The sequence below is a fragment of the Bombus fervidus genome, chromosome 15 (assembly GCF_041682495.2).
Source record: "Bombus fervidus isolate BK054 chromosome 15, iyBomFerv1, whole genome shotgun sequence".
Classification (NCBI taxonomy): Eukaryota; Metazoa; Arthropoda; class Insecta; order Hymenoptera; family Apidae; genus Bombus; species Bombus fervidus.
The window spans coordinates 9,150,402-9,175,435 of NC_091531.1; the positions used below are offsets into that span (position 1 = coordinate 9,150,402).

General features: G+C 39.4%; 1 protein-coding gene across 5 annotated transcripts in view; it reads right to left on the reverse strand.

Annotated features, from left to right (window-relative positions):
• The window catches only part of LOC139995122 (uncharacterized), a 325,767-nt gene that overhangs the window by 70,893 nt on the left and 229,840 nt on the right, over nt 1–25,034 (reverse strand). For all 5 annotated transcript variants that reach the window (XM_072018308.1, XM_072018309.1, XM_072018311.1 and 2 more), the window contains one exon: nt 18,804–18,942. In XM_072018308.1, the coding sequence (XP_071874409.1) occupies nt 18,804–18,942 (139 nt within the window). The remainder of the gene's footprint in view (nt 1–18,803; nt 18,943–25,034) is intronic.

Genomic DNA, 25,034 nt, shown 5'->3' on the forward strand with positions numbered 1-25,034 from the left:
TATTATTGACAACCAATTGTAAGGAAAATTCAATAATTCAATATTCTCTTTTTTATTTCTTCATCTTCGTGGTTGTGCAACCTGGAATTAGTTTAATGGTGTTGTAGAAGGCTGATGTTTGATTTGAGTAGGGTCTCCGATGGGGTGTTTTTGATATTTCTGAGAGGAGTTTGATAGCTTCTGCTGGGAACTCGTGCAGGTTGCGGGTGACGTGTTATGGAATATTTGAAGAGGCTGATTTTCGTTGGTCCCGCACAACTCGAATGTCTGTGCGATGTGATAAAAAATGTTAATTGAACAAGACGAAGCCGGTGAACATTCTATTTGCTTCGTAATAATTCTAACGATTGACATAAATAAATTTTTAAAGCCATCCTCGTCAATTCCTTTAAATTTTAAGATCGACCCAACCTCTTTTCCTATTTTTAAATTTACCATGTCTAATATATACTTATACTTATTTAATCGTTATCGTTCAACCATGTATTAATCTTTTTAATAAATTCCTAGCTAACCTGAGATTAACTTAACATCAAGAATCGAATCTCTTCGTTCGAAACAGTTTGGTAAGAACGTTACACGATACAAAGTTTCGTTACGCCGTTAGATTGTTCGTTGAAGGTCGGATATCGAGCAACCACGATGAAAAGAGTTCATTAACAACACAAAGTCTCTCTTCAAGATAATAACGCGAGCGTGGTCCTATTCGCTCGGTGATTGATGTTCTTTCTGTCGTGGTGCACAGGGAGAAAAAGTTATAACGCTTCAAAGCAACAGGTCAAACTACATTTAATTCACCGCGGTGCTATGTCTCGTAAACTGGATAGCCCCTCCGAAGAAAATAATCCTTCAGAGCCGACTATTTTGCGACGCCTTCACAATTTACCAGATACGTCGTCTGGAAACGAGCCGATTAAAACGTGGCTTGGTCCACGAAAGGGCTTTCATATTTTCCGATTGAATGGGAAACGTGGTTTCTCACTACGTGGCTTTTCATCTCTGAGAAACCATGAATTTTTAAATAATTCGATCGCGGATAAATAACAGTGACTCGCGAAGATATTCGGATGCTCGTATATAGCAAATTCTTAATTACCAATAGAACGAACGTTTAATATCAAACAAAAGAAGTATATTGGGTTGAAATTGCCAAGATATAACAAACGCAATCGATCGTCCATCATCGAGCCATCGTCGGTTGATCGATTCATCCTCTTCGAGACTGGTTTCGTTCGTTAAACGATTCTGCCCGTCTTCTTTACAGAACTTGAATTTTCTATCCGGCTATCAATTATCAAAACGAACGTTTGTTCCATTTCTTGCGGATGCCCGTTTTCTTCGGGGAATTTCCGCGACGAGAATAATCGTCCGTAACGGCAGACGGAACAACGAAGATAATTCCCCGAACTTTACCCTTCCACAAGCTTTTTTCTCGCGTCTATGATGAACCACCAGGGTTGGCAAGGAAACTGCCTGTAATTACCCTCACCCTCTGTGCACATTTTTCTACCTCGTAACAACGATATCTCTTTGGCCACAAGAAACTCGCCGCTGTACAGCAATAAACGCGATTACTAAATAGTTAGAGAAGAAATATAATAGTCTTCGTTCTTCAGTTCCTATTATATTTCGATATCGATGTTCAAGTAATAAAATAACGTTAATTCGATGGCTATTCGACGTTTGGAAAAATCGTTTCAAGATCAATTTGTTCAATGGCGAGATGTCGATGGATGACGAATGCTCGACGAGACATTGAGATTGATCGATTAGGTGGGTGTTTCGATGACCGAACTCGGTCGACCAGTTCACGTAAACCTCGATAACTCTCTGTTCCTCTTTTCCATGGCTGGATCCTCGGTAGTTCAGGTTCCTTTTATTTATTCATGCTCTGGTGACGACACGCGGCACCGCACGGCGGCCATTTTCATGGCTCAAAAGCGGACAAAGAAGAAGCGCGCGAGAGAAGAAATTAAGGTCGTGACCCGTGGTTGAAACTTTCAGCTGGCTCTCGCGATTCTCTACCTGCTCTTTAATCTCGCCCTATTCAAGGAACAGGCGCGCCGACAATTTATTTTAATCAGCCGGCCAACCGGTTATATTCCCTTTCTGCTCCTAATGTTCTCGTTTAATGGCTGGCTTAATTTTTATTTCGATCTAGCCCAATAATACGAGGATAACATCCGCGCCACGTAGATCATGATCGTGATTTAGATGATCCTGCCGATTGCAAGCCCTGCTACTAATCGTTGGATCTTTAGAGTTGCACTGGAAATCGTTTTCGAAATTCTTAAGTTATTGGGATTGCAAATTTTAACATACGTGGCATTTCAAATCGATTTTTGAGACTTCGTATCGCAAATTTTGGAAATTTAGAATCTCAAACTGTTGAGATTGTAAACTGTTGTTTCAGACTCGTTTAATTATTATCGGATTTTACTTGTTTAGATTGGCAGGTTTACATAAAAGTGGAATCTGGGTCAGTCTGAAAATTTCACACGTTGAACATTTTACGGCCCAGTTCTGGCTAAAATCCTCCAATTTAAAATCTTCAGCAAGAGCTAAAAATTACTTTCGCGATATAGGTCGACCTATTCTTGGAAATACTAACCTGAAATAATTACCGACAAACGTCACCAAAGGATCGATAATGTTCAAATTTCTGTCAAGCTGAAAATAAACTTATGAAAATTCATACTTTAGTATAACTAATCTGGCGCGATTTTCGTTTGAAACGTAAATTTATAATTGAACGAGTACGAACTTCTATAATAAGTTATAGGAACATTGTCTAGGTAATAGGAGAAAAAAATATTCCGATAAAGCGGAGCGAGACTGTGTAACTTTCGAAGGGGTGGTTTCTAGAATATTAAATGACACCGAATGGTTTTTGCAAGGCGGAGAAAAGTTTCTTTCAGCGAAGAATTTTTCATATAGGTAGACCACAGAGGCACTGGTTTTAGCGGAGAATTAAATTTTTACGAACATGTACTCCCACTTTGCAACGTTATTATCAAGTTGGATATAAAAGTCTCTAAATAATCTGCGTTAAAAACGCAACTACTCCTGACAAATTTTCCTTCTATGTACATAGAATATCTGTCTTTCGAAAACCTAAATTCACTAAATTGGTTACGTATAACAGTTATAATATAAATTAGCAAACTTAAAGGTACTGAACTAATTTACACGTCTAATGAATTAACAAACTTGTCACGATGACAATAATTCCTCCCACCTGCCCTAACCAGAAATTGGATCATTTAAACAGTCACCTAAATCGCAGATTTCGAACAAAATCTTACTCCTGTAAGAACCAAGCTCCCCGCAATTTCCTCTAAAAACCAGCAAAACTTTCAGTGTCCCCGTTTCTCCAATGAAACACCTTGGAGAACACGTTCAGCAGCATCACGAAAACGTTCGTGACGAAATTATCGAGACAGCCCGGCGCGTTTTCAGGCGATCCGCTTGTTCAGGCTCGCAAGTCTCGCCTCGTGCCGCGAGACAATGAACAATGGGACGAGCAGATTCGCATAGCTGAACGCCTCGGTGAGGATCCGCGAAAGATGGAATTCGAGGCGTTCGCTAGGCAGCCACAAAAGAGGGAGGAGCGGAAGAAGCTATTTACCAGCGGCGGCGTCGCGAGCCATCTACTCGGTGAGAAAGCACCGAGTTATAGGTTCTAGGGGTTTGGAGGGGCCAGGAGACGGATAAGGAACGAGCGGTGAGATACAGAGTAACGATCGGCATGCTGAATCTGAGTTTCGATTTCTTTCTCTCGTAGAGATCCTTTAATTCTATCGCCATACTTCCGATCCTATCTTTATTCTGCTTTTTATTTAGTCTGCGTAGACTTGGAATAAAATGCTTAAACAGAGCAATCTTGGTGATTGGTGGATGAGAGATGTCGGGCGTAATAGTTCGATTTCAAACAATTTCGTGTTGTTTGATGGCACTTAATGGCTATCGTTTGAATGTACGTCTTCGTAAGCTTGAAGATTTCTTGAACAATTCAATCTCTCATATGATTGGCAAACTGTTGGTCGTAACAGTTGGATTTGTCACAATTTGATGTTTGGTGAAGTTTGATAGCGTTTGATAGCGTTTGAAGGCTGTTGTTTAAAGATGCCTGCGGAGGTCTATGAGTGCTGCAGGTTAGATTGTTGCACTTCATGCGGTGGTTCGCTTACTATCGTGTATTAGTGTTTGTCATACCGTCTAATTTTTAGAAAATCTTCAAATATGTACATCTTCTTAAGCTTGAAAATTTCTTGTAGAATTCAATCCCTCATATGATTGGTAAACTGTTGGGCGTAACAGTTGGATTTGTCACAATTTGATGGCATTTGGTGAAGTTTGATAGCGTTCGATGGCTGTTGTTTGAAGATGCCTGCGGAGGTCTATGAGTGCTGCAGGTTAGATTATTGCAGTTCATGCGGTGGTTTGCTTACTATCGTGTATTAGTGTTTGTCATACCGTCTAATTTTTAGAAAATCTTCAGAAATGTACGTCTTCGTAAGCTTGAAGATTTCCTGTAGAATTCAATCCCTCATATGATTGGCAAACTGTTGAGCGTAACAGTTGGATTTGTCACAATTTGATGGTGTTTGGTGAAGTTTGATAGCGTTCGATGACTGTTGTTTGAAGATGCCTGCGGAGGTCTATGAGTGCTGCAGGTTAGATTGTTGCAGTTTATGCGGTGGTTCGCTTACTATCGTGTATTAGTGTTTGTCATACCGTCTAATTTTTAGAAAATCTTCAGAAATGTACGTCTTCGTAAGCTTGAAGATTTCCTGTAGAATTCAATCCCTCATATGATTGGCAAACTGTTGAGCGTAACAGTTGGATTTGTCAGAATTTGATGGCGTTTGATGAAGCTTGATAGCGTTCGATGACTGTTGTTTGAAGATGCCTGCGGAGGTCTATGAGTGCTGCAGGTTAGATTGTTGCAGTTTATGCGGTGGTTCGCTTACTATCGTGTATTAGTGTTTGTTATACCGTCTAATTTTTAGAAAATCATGAAAAATTTAATTTCTCGTAAGTTTGAAGATTTCATTTACTCAGTTTCTCACAAACCTGTATCAGGTTTCTCGAACCCGAGATTCGTTCGTTCATTATACCGAAAACAAGCAAGAAATTCGCAGTTCATCCCTCAACGCGTCAAATTCCGGTCACCGAAAGCATTCAATGCTATCAGGATCTCATCTGGTCGACTGACAAATCCATAATAAAGTATATCCATCACGAGTCGGCGTCAGCCATCGCCATTACCCTTTCCAGAGTGGTAGGAGTCACGGTTGGAGGTCGAAATAATTCCCGGAAGTAACGCGCGTCGACGGACAGATAAACTTTCCCTCCAATTCGAATCCAATCAGCGGATCGTCTGTCGATCGCGTAGCTACGTCGTCGCCGAGGGGAAATCCAGGATATTATTCATGTGCCGGCGACATGTGGCCCCGTGGTCAATGCGGAGGCAATATAACTTTTTTTTCATCTTTCTCTCTCTCTCTCTCTCTCTCTCTCTTTTTCTCTCTCCCTATCTTTCTCTCTCATCTCGTCGAGTCCATATTCCGACATCGTTCGTACGGTTCCGCGGTCGGGTCTCTTGCGACACGACGGTTCTTTATTAGCTCCTATTTTTTGTTATAATGAAGGCGGGAAAATTTTTCATGCCGCGGCTTGAGGATTGAGACTCTGTGGCCGGAACGTTCCGTGCGTGGTGATGAGCTTCGGATTTGTGGATGAGCCTCTCTTGGTAAAACGAATTCTGGTCGATAGAGTAATTTTGTTAAAGTAAAATTGTTCGAATCTTGTATCTTTTTTTAATAATTATTGTTAGGAAAAGTGGTTTTAGTTTGCGGTCTTAGCTTTGGTAAGCTTCTTTGGGCGAAGGAAATTCTGGTTGATGAAGTGATTTTGTAAAAGTAGAATTGTGCGAGTTTTATAGTTCTCTTTATTTCTTTAATAGTTATCGTTAAGAAACCGGTTGTAGTCGCGGTGAATTGCGTTGATTTAAACTTCGCTTCTGATAATTCCAAGCTATATTTCAATCCACTATTAAATTTCCTTCAAAAAATATTGTTGTAACTGTAAAGTATAATTCGTTGCTTGCAGGAATATCATCTTGAGAATAAATTATTCTAAAATTCAGCTTTCATACGAATCACAAATTGCGTGGATAATAGGGAATTTTACATCCTCTTTGTATCGAAGAAATATGTACAACTCTGATTGGTCGATGAATACATTCATAGAATATATATAATAATTACATACAAGTACTTGTTGCATCGTATTTGTGTGTCACAAATTTCTATATTTTATTGATTTTCGTTTGCATAATTGTACTCGCAATTTTATAGTATTCGTTCGATTCTATATTGCTTTCATACGCAAAATAGATATGCAATTTGTCTCATAAATCAGAATTTGAATGAGAGCTATGAACTTTTCCCTCTGTCACGTTAAAAAGCTATACTTTTTTTATCGCTTAAAGCAACGTCATGATTTCCTCAAGAATACTTGGCAGGATATGCAGATATATTCAAATACAAGACAGAGAAATTTTGCATTAAGCATCGCAATTTGCTCCTCGTAGGGGAATATCGTTTGCATAAATCGCGCGTTGCGATTTTGGAAAACAAGTTCCGGAGTTCGATTAATTTCAACACCTCCTTCCTCTACTCGCCTGCGAGTTATGCTTCGAAACAATTTTTCCTCCTTTTTTTTTTTTCTACACACATTTTCATCGTTCCCCGTACAATACCGTTCCGAATTATTTTTCGATTCATTCGCGATTCGTCGATAAAACAAACTGCCGAAAGCTACTAAAATTGATTTATTTCGGTACACGTCTGGAAAAATATTCAAACGCGCCGCTGGAAATTTATCTAAAAATTATCCGACCTTCGTCTTTCCTTCGAACAATCAACTACCATTTTTCTGTACCGTTTCGTGCGTCGTTCTTTTATTCTCGAAATACAGCAGTGCGACAAAATCTATTTTCATTCGTCGTAAGAACGTATCAGTCGTCGTTGTTAAAAGATGAATTATTACTTCGATACATTTTGTAACAGGTTAACTTTTTGACGGCAATAAAATTGCACAGACGATAAATGTAATATAAAAAACTCTTCATTTCCAGTTTCAATTTAAAATACATTTTTCCCGATATAAAATAAAAAACCATGCATATTAATTTATCGACAATGGTGGAATTTGCAAAGTGGAAAATAAAAACAGAATAATTAAACTTACACGTCACACTCTCGATATATCGAACTAAATTGGAAATATTTTCAGCGACCACGATAGCGCATCAAATTTCTGCCAACGAATAATAACACGAATTTTATATACAGAATGAAAATAAAAGCTATCAGGCTCTGGAAAATGACAATTAGAATATACGAAGATCTAACGTACACTATGTCCGGATAATTACGATGCGATTCAAAAAATGGCAACACGACATGGGAAAAGGCAAATCGAAGATACAAAGCTAAATCTTTACTCTATAGTTTCGATTTAATTTATCACGTAAAATCACTTTTTTTTTTTATCGATTGAACGATAATTATTGGGACACACTGTGCAGTATAATTTATGAATTTTAAATGGCTATTTTATGGAAATCGAATGATTAAGCTGTTCGATGATTTCCAGCTGAAAACGACGCAATAATAAAGAAGCAGGCGGGAGGAATAATAAAATTTTCGTTACAACGAGACACGTAATTGGTAACGAGGTGTTGCAAATAAATAAAAGAGATAAAAAAAAAATATCGAAATAAAGCATTGTTTGAAAAAGGACCAACGTAAATGCTGTGGTTTGATATTCGAGTGAGTAAATTATTCGTTGATAGTGAATGTGGGCCTCGATAAATAATTTCTCTTGTGCACGATAGAAATCGCGAATCGATGAAATTATTCCGTAGAAATCTGATAATTATTTTTTTCCCACCACTCGTTTAACAACGTGAATATGGCGCGCGATTTATTGTGTAATATTAGTACGAAATTCTCTGTATTTATTGAAATACGTTCCATTAAATTTCAATCAATTTTTTCACGTACACACATGCACGGGTGGAATGCGTTTTTCATTAAAGTTCGGTGTATTCAGTTTCATTTTGGAATGCAAAGGACTCGAGTAGAATTTTAATGTTTTAATTATTTGGTAATTTCATTCCGTTTCGAAATTGTTTTTCAGATGCTTGCGTGAGATTTTTTGAATTTAATCCTGCAATAATCAAGCATCTTTCTACGAATGTCATTTGTCTGTCATTCGTAATTAGTTTATAAAAATATTGTAACGATCGATTCGTCCAATTATTATTCTCTTTAATTAGAGATTTTCTAAAATGAAAGCTGGCTGTTAAAAAATGATCATTCTTGGACCTCGTAACGAACGAGAAATATTCTCGTAGGATATTTAAAGGCATTATAAATTTCTAAGTTTCTGGGATTGCAAATTTGAATATACTTGGAATTTCAAATTCCAAACCTTTGATATAGAAAATTCTACATTATGGAAATTCGAGGTCGTCAATTTTTGAGATCTCGTACTTCAAGTTTGGGAAATTTGGAATCCCATATTGTTGACATTCTAAATGCTATTCTAAGTTCATTTGATGATTATCGGTTGTTACACGGTTACGTTACTAAATTCGCATAAAAATGATCATACGGATCAATCTAAAAATTTCTCACGTTTAATATTTCACGATGGAAATTCTAATGCAGCTACAGGGTAATTATTCATTTACATCGACGTAATAATTCTTCGGAAATTCTGCTGATACATCGATCAAAGTTTGAGAGCGAGCAAATCCAAAATACCAGCAGATCGTTGCTACATGAAAACAATAGCCAACAACAAGTACTTGCGGTACTTTGAATTCGCTCGATTCCAAACTTCAATCTCGTTAACAGCAAAATTTCTAAAAGAATTATTTCGTGGATGCGTCGATATTAGAAATTCTTTCTAATTTTTCAACTCTGCCATCGCATTTCGGATAAATGCGAACGACGTTTGTTGTTCCCTGACAGATATTTTTAAACGTGCTGCAAAGATTTTTCGCTCGCGAGGTTCAAAAATGTCCATTTTCTTAACATCCTCCTTTCAAAGAAATCTAATGGCCATTAAAAGATAAAGTTCATCGAGCCAGGAATCACGTCCTCGTCGGCCATTCTATTAGACGACACTGGCTCTGCTAAGTGTAACGTAATCTCGGTACCTGAGCATCGCGACGCCTCGTTAACGACGCCACGAGATAATCGATATCCACCTACGGAACAGAGCATCTATCGGATCGTGGCCAGAGCTTTTGAGACTGCGTTCGAGATGAATCGAACCTCGAGTGCTGGCAACTGATTTTAATGCCTACTTCGACCAAACCAACGATAGACTGTGTAGAGTAACCTCTGCTTCTAAGATTTAGAATATTCAAACTTCTACTGAATATTATGAATACCTGTTGCTAGTTTCTTTTTTTTATTAATAACAAGCAACAGAATCGAATGTTGTTGCTACCGTGAAGTGTTATGAATTTTGCACATTTCATCATTCTTATACAATTTTTAGATATCATTTAGCAATTTCGTTGTTAATAGCGATAGTGGAGTTTTATATTACTGCCGTTGTGAATTTTGACGAATTTTCCAAATTTAATCGAGGTAAGAACGTATGCGATTGTTTGTCAATTTTTAAAAATTCAAATCCACAAGAATTATGACAAATGTAATTATCGTAAACCGTAAACCAAAAATAGAGTCGTAATTGGTAAAACTTTTTCTATAACGCAAATGATTCTTCTCCCTCCGATCGAATTTCGAACGTATTCGATTATCAGCTGATAAATCTATGATCACGATACAAGTTTCAAATTTTCAAATGTTTTTGAGTTACATACGCGAACGCGATATTACTCGTCCAATGGCCTGATATGTGCTGCACACAAATTTTAACCTTATTTTCGCTGGAAAAGAGAACGGAAATCCTTTTACTTGTGCCAACTAGCACTTGCGGTTCGTTCAGTGAGAAACGAGAAACTTCTTGGTGATTAAAATTAAAGGGCAAAATTGGCCGGCCACCGAAAGGGGAGGAGGCAATCCCGAATTTTCTAAACGTTTTCCACCGATTCGATTCCGCGTCCCGGAAGTCCACTCGAACTCTGATTAACTCCCGGGCGCAATCAATTATCGAGTCGAGCTAACAAATCGTCGAGTTCCCAGGAAGTTTCGTCGTATTAAAATCTGATATCGAGTCGATGTTGCCGAACGACATCCTTCTCACCGTGAAATTTTATTATTATCGTCATTTATCGTTATTTGTCAAATCGTTGGAAAATATATGACCGACGTTCACGTTCACGATCGTTATTTTTCTCGTACTTCAAACTCTGCAAAAAGCACGCGTCGTGATTTATTTCTCCACGGTACACTGATTTTTTGTTAGAAATTATTTTCTAGTATTTTATTTACGTCATGAACGATAATCTACTATGAATTTCCAGAGTAATTTTTTCCTATCGTCGTGCAAATTGTTAATATCAATAAACCGTTGTTCGAAGAAAATTATGTAGTATCGGGAATACTACTAATAATAAATGATGGTTTATTTAAGAATATGTGGATTCATACAAATGTGGATTAGACAGGAAACGATGGTTATTTAACGTGAACTAATCGCAATAACGTACTATACTTTAGACAACTCATTAATTAATTTGCAACTCTCGTCACAACGGATCCAACCTCTCCCTCTATCTCACGCGCACCACACTCTCTCGACAACGCAACTCGCACTCTCCAACTTCTCGATCCACACTCTCTGACTTCTCCACTGACACTGACTGTGAATTTGTCTCTCTGCCTTAGCGTCCCTTTTGTCCCTTTGTCTTAGTGTCACCAGACCAGTAACCAGACTCACGTAAGCCCTTTTTTTCCACGAAACTCTTCAGCTAAAGGACCGACGACAATGTTTATGGTTTACCCGATATTTTTAGGCCTCTTGTCCACGATAATACAATTAAGAAATAAAATGGATTATTAAATAGCGATTGTTGTATACGTAAATCGTTACGGTTACGTTCACGATCCAGTGTCTGTTACAATCTTCGTATTTTTTCTCACGCGCACCACACTCTCTCGACAACGCAACTCGCACTCTCTAACTTCTCGATCCACACTCTCTGACTTCTCCACTGACACTGACCGTGAATTTGTCTCTCTGCCTTAGCGTCCCTTTTGTCCCTTTGTCTTAGTGTCACCAGACCAGCAGCCAGACTCACGTAGGCCCTTTTTTTTCCACGAAACTCTTCGGCTAAAGGACCGACGACAATGTTTATGGTTTACCCGATATTTTTAGGCCTCTTGTCCACGATAATACAATTAAGAAATAAAATGGATAAAATAGCGATTGTTGTATACGTAGATCGTTACGGTTACGTTCACGATCCAGTGTCTGTTACAATCTTCGTATTTTTTCAACTTTCTGATCGTATTGTAACGTTGCTTGATATTACTAATCGGTAGAGTTTCGTTTACTATAGAACTAGTTATAGTCTACAAAAGGTTGAACAGCCTATAAAAGATAAAAATACTGAGACGTTCAATTGTGCAATTACAGGGGCGACCACCCGCAGTCGAAATAATTTGAATTTGTTAAATCACGGCAATTGGTTTTTACATTGCACGGTATAGCGTCATCAAGTCATTGAGACAAGATTTTTCCTGGGTGGGTGGATAATTGGCAAATAGCCCTCTATTTCTCAATTATTCCGTATCAGCGGTGCTCACGCTGCGCCGCATTAGAAATAACGAGATTATTATCATTAACGTTCTGATTGGATTAATGGACCCTCGAAGTCGCCGTTCTGCCATTGCCTCTTTAAATGTTTACCGTTCGGTCCGTGAAAATGACGATCGCGAATTAAACCAGCTCAGCCATTTCCCGTAACCTGATATTTGCTGATATAATAAAGAAAATATTATTAGGGGAATAACTGGTTTGCTCAAACTAAAGAACAAAGTACTTTGATCTACCTCGTTTAGGGTTTATCGTATATTTATATTTATTGATAGCTCTGCCGTATCATTGAAAATGTGGCGGAAGAATTTTATTTCGAGGCTTTTATCGTGCCATTTTCAAGTGTTTTGATGAAACCTAAACTACCGGACAAACTTAAAACATTTGAATGTGCAAAATTGTAAAGAACTTTATCTTATTTTCGTGATTGTTTCGTCGTGATTTGATTGTTTCAAATTAAATGCACTAATGGTTTATTAGATGCACTATATTGTATTATTGAGATATGTATAATTTTACGTGCTAGATTAGGTTAGATGCGTAATAGTACTACTTGTATGTGTTAATTTCAGTGTGTAGAAGCATGTGTGTGCGCGGCGTCTCAAAAATAAACGAATGTAAAGTCGGTTACCAGTCGGGTATGGTAGAAAGTGCTGAGACGCGTGCGAGTGTGTATCGATGAATATCTTTGGAATCGTTTATCAAATAAATACATAACTATTCTAATATAAATTCCAAGTGTAAATTTAGCGTTCGTATACCATTATCTCGGCTATTAAGATCCGAAATTCCCAACATGTATATTAAACTTTACATATAAAATTTATACATTCAACGCTATATTAAATGCACTAATAAGTAGGTACTGTCGTCTACAGAATGGGCTACTTTATCCCAAATAAGAATTCAACTTCGTTAATTCCCTCTACAAATTCAATTTGAACAAAGAAACTTAAGAAATTCGAGTACTTAGTAACTACGTGAATCGCTTTATCTCTTCTAAGCTTAAATACAAATACTAGATTTGCCCCTATCTTAGAATTTGTCAAGAATACGTGTCGAACAAACGTTCAATTGCTCTGTCCCCCACTAATATCAACCCCAAGTAGAATTTCACCCTACTCGATTCATCCCTACGGTCCATTTCACAGAAAAATTTCCCGCCCGCAAAGCAGTCGTCAAAAAACTATATAAGGCATTCAAACATATGTAAACACGAGACAGCATAAGAAGATCAGGAGAGCTAAAAAGCGCATTAACAAATCAATTAGAACGTCCCAAGGGAGTAGCCAAACGTTGAAGTAACCCCAGTGATCCGTAAGTTCGTTTGGCTGACCTCTTCTCATCACTTTTTGCCGCTCGAATCAAAGAATCTTAATGGTAATGCCGTCGATTGGCCCATTTACCAGCTCCACCGTGCTCAGATTTCGCCACGCGAAAGGACATCCCTTCGACCCTCCTTTCTCCAATCCCTTCGTCTTCTTCTTCTTCTTCGTCGCTTCTCATCTTTTTTTCTTTCCTCTTGCTTTCTCTTTTTTTGCTTTCTCGCCAGGCCACGTTCTCGAAAAGAGGAGCTCACTGATTGGAAGGCTAATCACGCGCTACTCTCCATTACATTAATTAAAACTTAACTCTCAACTTCGCCCGGTTACCAAGGCTATCTTGTCCGCCTGCCTGCAACATTCTCCGGCTCTTTCAAGCCGCGACGCTCGTTTTGTCCCCGTGTCAGTGGTTCTCAACTTTCCTCGAACGTTTTGCGTGTCAATAAGGGGACAGCATGCTGGTTCGTTGAGTTATGGCACGGTTTCACGGGGATTGTCGAGTCGCACGTTTCATCGAGTTTCATTCTCGAGGTTAGACATCGTGGCGTGGGTCGCGGTGATCTAAGTTTGAAATTGATATCGGAACGTTCGGTTGAGAATGTTTAACACTCGGGTAATCGCGAATGCGTGGTGCACTTTTGAGAAGAAACTGTGCATTTTGAATCATTGGACGAGGTAGTTGTATATTCGAGACAATTTACCAGATGCAATTTTCTGCTTTGTTAATATAGGAGATCTTTCTACTTTTTGGATCTCGTTCATTTTTGTATTTATGAATTTTCAATGTTCGAGTATCAAACTACACGTGTTTCAGGTTTCGATCATACAAACGTTCAAAGTCTTTTTCACGGAAAAATTTCTAGACACTTTTTAGTATTTCGATCTCTGGATTTTCAGATTCTTAAACAGGCTACTTTCTTCGTGTTCGTTATTCCAGTCTTTTAATTCGCCTAATATTAAATAATCGAGTTCCTCGACTTGCAAAGTTTCAACTAGTTGAATAATGTTCTTTGGTGCTTTTCAAATTTCCAAATACTTTAATTTCCTGTTACATTTGATTTCTTTAATTATTATTGAATTATCTAATAATGCAATTTCTCCCGCTGTCCAATTCCCTTGTAATAGCGATTATCCCACGTTCTAATTTTCCAATTATCAGAATTCCTAATCCGAATATTCCAGATCCTCGATTTCCTAATTTTCTAGTTCCCTAAATTTCCTAGCTCAGAGCCTCGGAAATACTAACGATTTGCTAATTTTTCGTTTACCAAACTTTCTCAATTTTCACACGAAAGCCTAATTTTCCTTTAGAAATTTAATACACGCGATAAATGAATTTTATGGCGAGAAAAGTAACTGGAAAGTGAATTTGTCGCATTGTAGTAAATTTATACTGTTACACCGAAGACGTATTTTCTCAACGCCATTAAATATACGAGTGCATCGATCGATATTTCTACTTGAACGCCTGTCTGACTCTAAACGCCCATTTCTACTGCTCGTCCCTTTACCAGATGTAAGATACTAATATAAACTACTTACGTTTCCTCTGGTGTAAATTTGAAACTGACGATTATTTAATATATTCTTAAATTAACGGTACGTCAGCATTTTATCATTCTACTTCACTTCACTATGAAGCTAAATGTTTTTAATGGAAAAGAAGAAAAAAAAAGAAAAGATACTTATAATGGATGCAATATTAGCATGAACGGAATTACGTAAAATTAGCTATGAAGGTGCATGAAACATTGTTTTACAGTTTTAACATATCAGTTTTCTGGATTTGAACGAAATGTTCAATTTCTCTATTTCTCATCTTTCTAAACATTTGCTAATTACTCTTATTAAGAGTACTGTCACCAATCGTTTTGCAGTTCTTAAAATCACGTTAGTTTAGGAATCTAAAAGACTATGACAGCTCGGTAAATCCTAATAATTTACAATATTTCCATTGCATTTAAAATATCAATTTTATTTCGATCGCTCGTTAAAAAACAGGAAATAAATTAGACAAAGTAATTTCCAACAAACTTTCGTTCGATTCGTCGATGGAAAGAAAAAGTACAAAGGGGAACTGGGTAAAATCGAGCCTCGAGTATCGAACCGGAGAGACTGACGCTTCCGGTGCAACCCGCTGACCTTCCGCCACGCTTTTCGTGCGTTTTACACGGTCGACGCTCGACGAAACGCCAAAAATTAAGCGCCCCAACGCTGTACACGCGTTCTCTGTTGTAATCCACGCGAAAGTTTTTCCCGCTTTGCTTTCTCGACGTTTTCAACTCGCAACGGCCGTTTATGATTTTCCCCCAAAGCTTTCCTAACACTGGGATTTACATTTCGTAGTATTTAGGTTAATTTCCCCCGCTTGAGCGTTATCGTAGCGGTAACGTGATTCCTTGGTTTACAGAAAAATCTGTTCTTTTCTCTTCGAACGTGTAACAGTCTTCTTGAAATAATTTTTGCGAATAACAGAGAGAAAATTATTTAACGTGATAAATTATGAAAAATGATAATATTCTATATTCTATACTTATACAATTTTCTACATATCTCACATTTTATATTATACATGCAATGGCGTGCGTTTTCTGTGTCTCAAATTTTACGAAAAATTCAAAATCCAGATCAAAATTTCTCAAGTGGAAAGAGGGTGTAATAGAAAGACCTGTAAAACAGTGACCTACTTGAACATAAGAAAGCTAAAACTTCGAACACCAAGACGCCGTAAAATCGAGGAATAAGATAGGCAAAAAAAAAGGAGAGAGAACTACGGAGAAGAGGACGAAAGAACGACAAGGGAATTAAGATCCTGAGGAATTTCAGAAGAACCGCCATTTTGCTGGATTTTCGCGGTTCCCGACGATGGCTTTTTTTTTTTTTTTTTTTTTTTTTTTTTTTTTTTTTTTTTTTTTTTTTTTTATCGTGGGGAAATCCTCATGGACACTCGGCGCTGCGTAGCAACGACCGTGTAGTGTCGGACTCCTACCGACTAAAACCCCACGGTGGTCATCCCGACGTTCGGAGGTGCACCCGGGGTCTCTTGCGAATCACTACCGAGTGCAGCCTCGTCGTCTATCTCCCTGCCGTTGTAGTTGTCTAGGGAGGCATCCCGGTTTGAGTTGGGAAGCTAGGGGGAACCACTCCTCCTAGCGCCACGTCCCCTAATCTGTCGCACCCGGGGCAGCGACGGCGGCGCCGCGCCCCTGCGTCGTACGGAGCCCCTGCGACGTTGATGCGATGATCTACTGGGATCGGCTCTTCTCTTCCGGTCCCTCTCTGCCCGCTCCTTTCTCTGCATAACCTCCTCGCAGTAGGCGCGGACAGCGTTAAACTCCCGGGGTCCCGACGATGGCTGATCCTTCGTCGTACGGCGCCATCTATTCCGGGACGGCGAGCAACGATACCCGGCCAAATAGAATTTTCGCAAAGTGCACGAAATGATCTCGCTAACCTTCTCTTTCCCCTCATTCTTCTTCGGCGCGGATATTAAGGTCACTCAGGAATATAAGAATCTCACAGAGAGAGGGAAAAGATAAAACGAAACGGAATAAAGGATCCTCATCTTGGGTCGCGTCTTATCGTTGATTATACTACTTTGCCCCGGAGTTTCATCGTCCCGCAGCCTTCCAGGGTTTCACGCGCTAAGAGAGCAAATAAACGAAATTCTGATAAACAATTTCGGAATATTTCATTCGGGTCCGCCTCGAACCGCGACCGCAAACCGCGTTTCCGCCAACTTGAAATTTAAACGGCCAGGAAAATGAAAATATATTTAATATCAAACGAAATGACGCGTAATACTAATGGCGGAATAAAATGACGAAATGTCGAAGACGTATCGTTTGGTGCCCAAGGGGCTGATTTTTATAGGCACTGACGATGGGATCAATTATTGTGAACGTGAAATTATATAAATGACAATCTTCGAATAATTTGTTCTTTCGATTAATTTTGAAGAACTATTGTTCGTAATCAATTTTTAATTGCATTCGTAAAATATTTTGTATTCCGTGATATTTGTCTTCTTGAAATTACGGAAGCTAATTAAATTCGCTACATTTTTTCAAATTCTAATTATAAACGTTATTAAAAAATGTTGCTCTTAACTAATTTCCTCCCTTCATCGATGGAATTATATAATAGAAACATAACAACTAAAAATGCTCTTACTTTTTAGATTCCACTGCAATGTAAATGTCAGGAAAGCCAAAAAATCCTGAATTTATAACATCTTCCTATTTTACGAACCCTTTTCTTTGAATTACGCCTTTTTAACTTTCCACGCTCTGAAATAGCGATCGCTGGGAAAAATTCTCTAGAATTTTCTGTATACGTTCCTCTTACACGTTCTTAAAAATTTCTCGGAATTCTCTGGTATCGAGTGAGGTTTTCTAATGTCTGAAGCGGAAATTCTCGTCTCTGGCCCGGAAGAAAAAGAAATTTCTATGCGAGGAGGAGGCACTCTTTCCCTGGCGGTAGCAGCTTATCGGTGATCGTCGCGGCTTAAAGGCGACGTTGAACGAAGCGCGCCCTGAGCTTCAACGCGATACCGGCGAGGACAGAAAGCGGCGACGCGCGTAGATACTGTCTGCTCGTACGACAGCGAACGCTCTCTCCGCGAAATTGGATCCTGGTCGTGGCGTAAGTTGCGGATAACGAGTGCTTGGATTTCGGGATTGGTGTATGTGGAATCGATAGTCGAACCGTGGAACCCACTCACTTCTCTGCATTTCGCAACCAGATATTTTTCAATCAAATCCACTGGATTTTTCCGTATAGTAACGTGACGCGATATGTGGAACAATTTTGTGTAAGTCTTTTTTGTGCTACTAATAGGGATTTCGATTTACAAAGCATGCGACAAATTGCAAAATGACAAAGATAATTCCACAAAAATTATACCGTCGCTTCTTCAAACATCTTTAAACACATATAAAGAATTTCAAGTTCTTCGAGTTACAATCGTCTACAAAATTTCTATCCGATAAGTCAATTAAAAATGTTGTCTCGAAATGGAAAACTTCGAAGATGGTTCTCGTTCCTTGACGGTAAAATATCACTATGAAATAAAGATGTTCCGTCAAACGTCTCCAAACTTCATTCAACCCTCTTCAGCTCTTAATAAACCTCCGGTAAACCCAAATTACCCGCTCCCTGACGGTAAAATATTAAAAGAATTTCGCGTAAAGATACAATACATTCTCAAACATTTTCAAATCTCATCCAACCTGAGCTCCTAATAAAACTCCCCAGAGATACCACTCGTTCCCTGACAGGAAAATATTAACATCCATCATAATATCGTGATACACACGAGTCCTTGGATCATCCCCTCCCACTTAACCTGGAACCCTTCCGCCGCGGAATTTCGCCGGAGAAACGTTTTATACCGTGCTGTCGGTTGGCACGTCGCCTGGAGCGCTTTGTCGGAGGGTCCGGCCAACGAAGGGTGCAGTTAATTAATAAAAGCTCGGTGGCAGAGGGTCGGGGGTGGTGTCGGGGGCTGACGCGGATAAAGGGACGCGAAATACGATCCGTGCATCGCTTCATATCGACGGCCGCCTGTCGATACCTAGCCAAACGTTCGTACACGCGCGTACACACACACACACACACACACGAGGCAGACTATATCTCACTTGCAATTCAAACGAGAGAGAGACTCACGTGTCCTGAATGAGGAACTTGTCGTCTTTGGTCTCGATGCAGCGGCCCTTGCTGGTCATCATGGACCCGTTCACAGTCACCAGCCCCTCGATCCCCGATTGAAACCAATGGCCGTTCCACTGCGCCGGAAACTCGCAACCTGCAACACACACATGCCGAAATATACACACCTGGTCGACGGAGTTTTACATTTTTTTCATATGGCCGACAGTCGATAAATAAAAGCGCGGGATATAATCTGGCCTCGAGAATATGCAAACAGGAGGATAGTAGGAAGAGATAGAAGAAGAGATGAAAAGGACAGACTGTTATAGAGTGATAGGCTCTTCTGTGAGAGAGATTCGGAAGGTGGTTAAATATTGTTGGGTTTGGCTGCTTCTGTTTCTTGGTTTTTGTTGGCCAGTTTTCGTTTGTGCGTGGTATACAAGATCAGTTAGGTCATTGGGTTATTACTGTCATCACAACTGTCGATTTTTATGCATTTGTGAGAAACTGAAACATGTGAAAATGTATAAAATTCAGATAATACGCAAAACTGGTCAGTGAAAGAAATTCCTGTTTAGCTTCCTGTTTAGGATATTTATAAACGAATGAATCGCATTAATTTTTCTTATTTGAAAAATAAGCGTTGTCTGGTTGTTCTAGTATGTTACGAGCATGTATGAGAAACTTTGTTTTGTCAAGTTTCGATCCTTGAATTTTTAATATCGTTTTACATCTCAACGCAAGAAAACACTTTTAACGTTTGAGGGAAAAATCTTCATGTGTACAACTCCTACGAAAAGTAAGTGTATCAATAAGAATTAACGCAGCAATCATGAAATGACATTAAGATCAGCAAAAAGTATGCATATATGATATTTTTCTCCTGTGATCCTCAAATGATATTTTCAAATCCTCGAGAATGGACGACGTTCAATCTGTAACTTCGAATTTCATTACAATATAATATTTTGCGGTGCGTTTATCAACAATAAAACGCAATATCCAAACGTAATGAAGTCGATTGTTCGTTCACGGGCTATTATACGGAGAATTAATACGGAATACTGTGGAACAAAGAGTTAATGCAACGAAATATTCTACACCATCCAATTTTTTTATTGCGTGTTATACCGTTTGCATTTCTAAGTAATGAGGTAAAAATTTAAATACTGTAAAATGAATCTCTTCCAGCCATTCGCGGTTAATCAATTAATTGCCATTATTAATGTGCTGCCATAGAAAAAGCAAGAATAATAATTATTCTGAATATCTGCATGTAATACATAATTGCATGTACCTTTCATATGCAGGAATAATTCAATAATATAAAATAATGTATACGGTAAGAAAATATTTCTTTTCCTATTTCTACGATAAACCAACTATAAGAAGACCATTGTGTCTCGCTATACGTAGCTACGATAATTTAAAAAATAAAATCACAGTAATTCAATATCTCGTAAATCTTTTACTTAAAACACGTGTTGCAAGGAACAAGCAAGTGTCCATATATTTTTTCATATTACATAAATATCAATTGGATAAATAAGAGAGATCCACGCCATAGCCATCATTAGGAGTCACGAAACGAAAATTATTAAAACGGAAGTCGTTACATCCTCCTCTCCTCGTCGACAGTACGAGGAATTATCCTTACCTCGCGGTATCCTTTTAAGCTGGCTGCCGCCGAAAGGACCAGCGGAACGGTAATTAATTAGTAATTATATCAGAACGGGGGAAAAGCGGGAGCAGCGTCGAAACTCACCTCGATAACTTTGCTTTCTGACCTAACTCTAATTTCTGCTAATTATATCGTGGCCGTGTCTGCTTGCCTTCTCGCGACTTTCACCACTACCACGAGGACTATCGCGCGCGGCAGCGGTAGTTTTACAGGGTTGGTTAGGTTAGTTACCTCTGCAGACTATCGTTTCCTCCTATTTCTTTTATGTGCTTTCTTTTAGGAGGGAACTGTCGTGCGATGGGGAGGGATCTTTATTCGTGGGTTGAAGTTGAAAGAGATTAGGGGTGAAACAGAAGGTTGTTTCGGGGGATTGTTATGGCGTGGATTGATCGGTTGCTACAGGATTAGGAACTGTTTATTCGATTTTGATTATCACGCTGCGTTTGTTTTCACGTTTAGGAAATTTTCTTTGATTATATTAAAAGCAAATTCTGTTCAAGACTATTTGTATGGTGATTTCTGGTAGGTTATTGAATAACAATGATCGAAGGAATGCGGAAGAAATAATGCAAAGGTCGTGGAACAATCGTGTAGGAATTGGGAAACGTTTATTAGGTTCCAATTATTTTTATGATTCATTGATACACCTACCATGCTACATTAATTTTCTTTCAATAATTCTGGCAATTTCTTTCTTCGTACTTCCGCGTCGATTTTGCTTAACGTTTAAGGACTAACCTAAAATATTATTCATAACCCCAAGAAGATTAATAGCTAGTTCTATATATAGTATATACCGCCCTATGAAATTCAGATTTCAGAAAAACACAATTTCCATTTAACCTCGAAAAACCTTTCCTATATCTCAACCTTCTACAAAAACCAGTTCAATCATCGAAAAATCAGCCTTGCCCGAAAAAGTGCCATTCACTCAATCTCCACCTCGAAGACAGTTCGAACGTCGAAAGAAACGACTCGAAAAAAGGCATAAAAACCTAGCGACATCGGAAGGGAGGGATAGCCGCGGAGATGCTCTCAAGAAAATACACGTCGTAAGAGCAGCGACGTTATAAAGCAATGACGATAATGGCCGTGGAAAGCGCGGCACGGTTCGCTGAACGCGAGAACCAAACCTTCCTCCTCCTTCTGGGCGAGACGCATCGCCTAGTACATTTAAACAATTGCAGCGAATTTTCAGGCTGGTCATGGTCAATGAGTCTCTAGAAGAATGAGAAATTCGCAAAATATGACACGATTACCATGTTTCTATCGACATCGAACTAACCTAACCTCACTCTGCAGTTTCTATGTTAAACGTCTGTTTTCTCGTATCTTACTGGAAGAAGCCAATCTCTTAAATCAGCTCTTTCAACTCTATATCATCACACGCAATAGAAACTGGGTAAAGAAGAAAGAAGTTTATGGATATAATTGAACCTAACCTCACTTTTCAACCTTAACTGCACTTCCATCTATATTTATGCATGTGCATGGTATATGCGGTCTACACATTTTCGCAAATGGTTACAAATGGTACTCGTAACAAGTTTCCCACAAATGTATAAAAATCCGTAATGTAATTGTAACAAATTTCAGACAATTATACAGAATTATTGGGCATAAACAGGATTCTCACGAACGTTGAAAGACAGAATAACCAAAATCAATAGTAAGAACAAAGATAATCCCATTGGAACATTCTCGGAATATTTCGGACATCCCGCTTGGCGACTGCCTTGCAAAAATGGAGAATCTCCTTAGGGAGATCGGATTATCCGGCAATCGATGCCGTTTCCACAGTCGTGTTGTCTACTTGTAGCGAAGGATTACAAGTTGAAGACGTGGCGATTAAACATTGTTTTGTCCGTGCCGTGGTATTTTGCATTTAATAAGTCCGAGTGTTTCGAAATCCTGCCAGCCGGATGGAATCTCCTCACGATTTCTCGAAACGTAATCCAACCTCTTCCTTTTCTCTTTTGCCTGCCTTTGTGTTTCTATGTTTCCGTCTACGCGTTTTTCTTAGCGCGATTACTTCGAGGTTATTGCACCAGTCGGAACACTGGGAATGTAGTTCTCGAATGGTGGTAAGCGTGCATCAAGACGATTCAAGGAATGGAGGTTTTGGACTGGTTCCGTGGTCTGTTCTAAGTTCTGCGAGAGCTGTGACGAGGGAATATCGGGATGGGTAAAATTGTTCGGCCTCGGATGAATTTTTAGAGATACCGAAGCGTCGTTTGATGCTTTCGCAAGCTGTAAGGTGATTAGGATAGACATATCTAGGCAGGGATGTTGAGGTTAGGATGATGAGAGGAATACATTTTTTAAAACGACGATCAGGTATTTTTATAAAGTGAAAAGTGGTTAAATATATAATACAATACCAAATTATCTTTCTAAAGGTAAAGACAAAATGTCGAATAAAAGGGAACCATACGATTAATGAAACTTGAATACCCTTTATCCCCCGCTTTAGATTCATTCTACGAAATGGTGTTCCGGAAACTCATCCTACAACAGAGCTGCTTTAGTCCTCTCTTATTTCCCCATAATTGTTTGCCCACGGTTCGTTCTTTATAGCGAGGATCACGACACGCGCGTTGACAGTGCGTGTTTCGTAGTTTTTAAAACGAACTGCTCCCCGTTGAACAGATGTACCGAGTGTCCCGTAATTGCCAGACCCAGAGGGCTCGTAAAGTCGTAGGCGGTGCATGCGACCCAATGTTTTGCGTCGAGAAGTTAGGTTAGGACATTCCTGGAAGATGTTACGAGCTGCTTGTTAATTTTCGGCACGTGATACGATCGTTTTTTTCCTGGAAATTGATCCCCTTTGAATAGAGTTTAATGAAAGGGTACTCGTTGATTTCTTGATCAGTGTAAAGCACGATGCCTACGAGTCTTGAAACAGGTAATTGGAAGGGACAATATTTTACGCTCCTTGTAATTTTAATCGAAGGTTACTAATTCTAGGGATTTGAAATTTTTTATTATACTTGAATAGTTGCGAATTTGATTGTCACTTATTCCAAGATTAGAAATTTCTAGGCTACGAATTCTCACGAAACTTGTATCACTCGGTACAAAAATTCCCTTAAGAAAACTTATACGCTAATATAACTAGCAAACACCATCGAGATCCCATCAAAATCTGTTCAGAATCCGCAAAAACCTACCACAGTGAATGCACAGGGAATCTATTTTATCGATCCAGCGGCGATCTTCCACTAGTCTAACTTTCTTCATATTAAAACACAGTGGAGTCTGGTGCAGCCCGTAAATCACTGCGGGAAAGCACGGAGAAGGTTGCGGAGCATGTGGCAGCGAGTCGCCAGACGAATCAATCGCTCGTCAGAGGGCTTAAAAAATAGATTATCGAAGGTGGTCCAGTCTGGAAATTACCGGAACTCCGGCAAACGATTGGAAACTCTACCGGCCAACGATTTCCAGATTAGGGCTCCATTTACGCGGCAGGTTAATTCGATTTTTATGTAGCGAGACCGTGGAAGCGTCTCCGCGCGGGGGTGGATGATCGAGGTTTCAGCCCGGGGAATAACTTGATTAAAATAATCTATCACCCTGGCAGGTGACAAGGGTGATTGGCTATCCGAGTTAAATATGATGGAGCGGCCACTTTTCCATACACGTACACATCGACACCGTACAATCGGAGACCTGGTGACCACCCCTTTCCCTGGTCTCGCGCTATCTTCCTCTATCGTGTCGTCTCTCAGTATCGACAGAGGCAAATTGATTGGTAATATGTGGCCACTGGCCGTCCGCCTATCTCCGTGACATTTACCAACGGAAATGCCTCGTTTTTCCGATATCCGAACCCGAAAGAGCCGTTGAAAGGGCTTTTACTGGAGGAAATGAATATTACACCGGTGTAGCTGGCGTAACTGGTCAACGGGAACCCGGGTTCTGATATTACAGTCGCCCCGCTGCAACGAGAGACTAGCGGCAGTCAACAGCTCCGGCCTCTAGATCAACCTGCACGTATGAGATTCGAGATCTGGAGAGACGCGTGTTTCCCTGCCATGTCGTTGCGAGGCTATGGCCCGTTTGATCTGTAATCGACACTGGTTTCCTTGGAGATACTGCTTCGATAGGTTGATTCATTCGGAGTATTTTTTAAAACAGAGTCGTAGGATAAAAGCAACGATGGTTGGACGAAGGACGGCGACAGTAAATGGATGTGACTGGATCGTTTTGCCGAATTTACATGATAAGAGGTTAAGAGAGAAAGAGATCAGGGGGAGGAGTCATGAATTATTTTAGAGATGTCTGATATTTTCTTAGCGGAAATGATACGATTCGTTCGATGAAGAATGTGCAGAATTATCAACAGGGATGATACGGTTTGACAAAGAATACGAATATTATCCGGGTCATTACGAATGGATTACTCTGTTAAAGTCACGTCATAAGAAGTTATTAGAGGGAAACATCAAGGGGAATATGATGAATTACTTTATACGCGTGTATGTCACTGTCGCAGCAAACGAGCGGTACGATATTCGCCGTGTAACGTGAACCACGTGGTCAGTTAGCCGGAAGCGTACGACCCG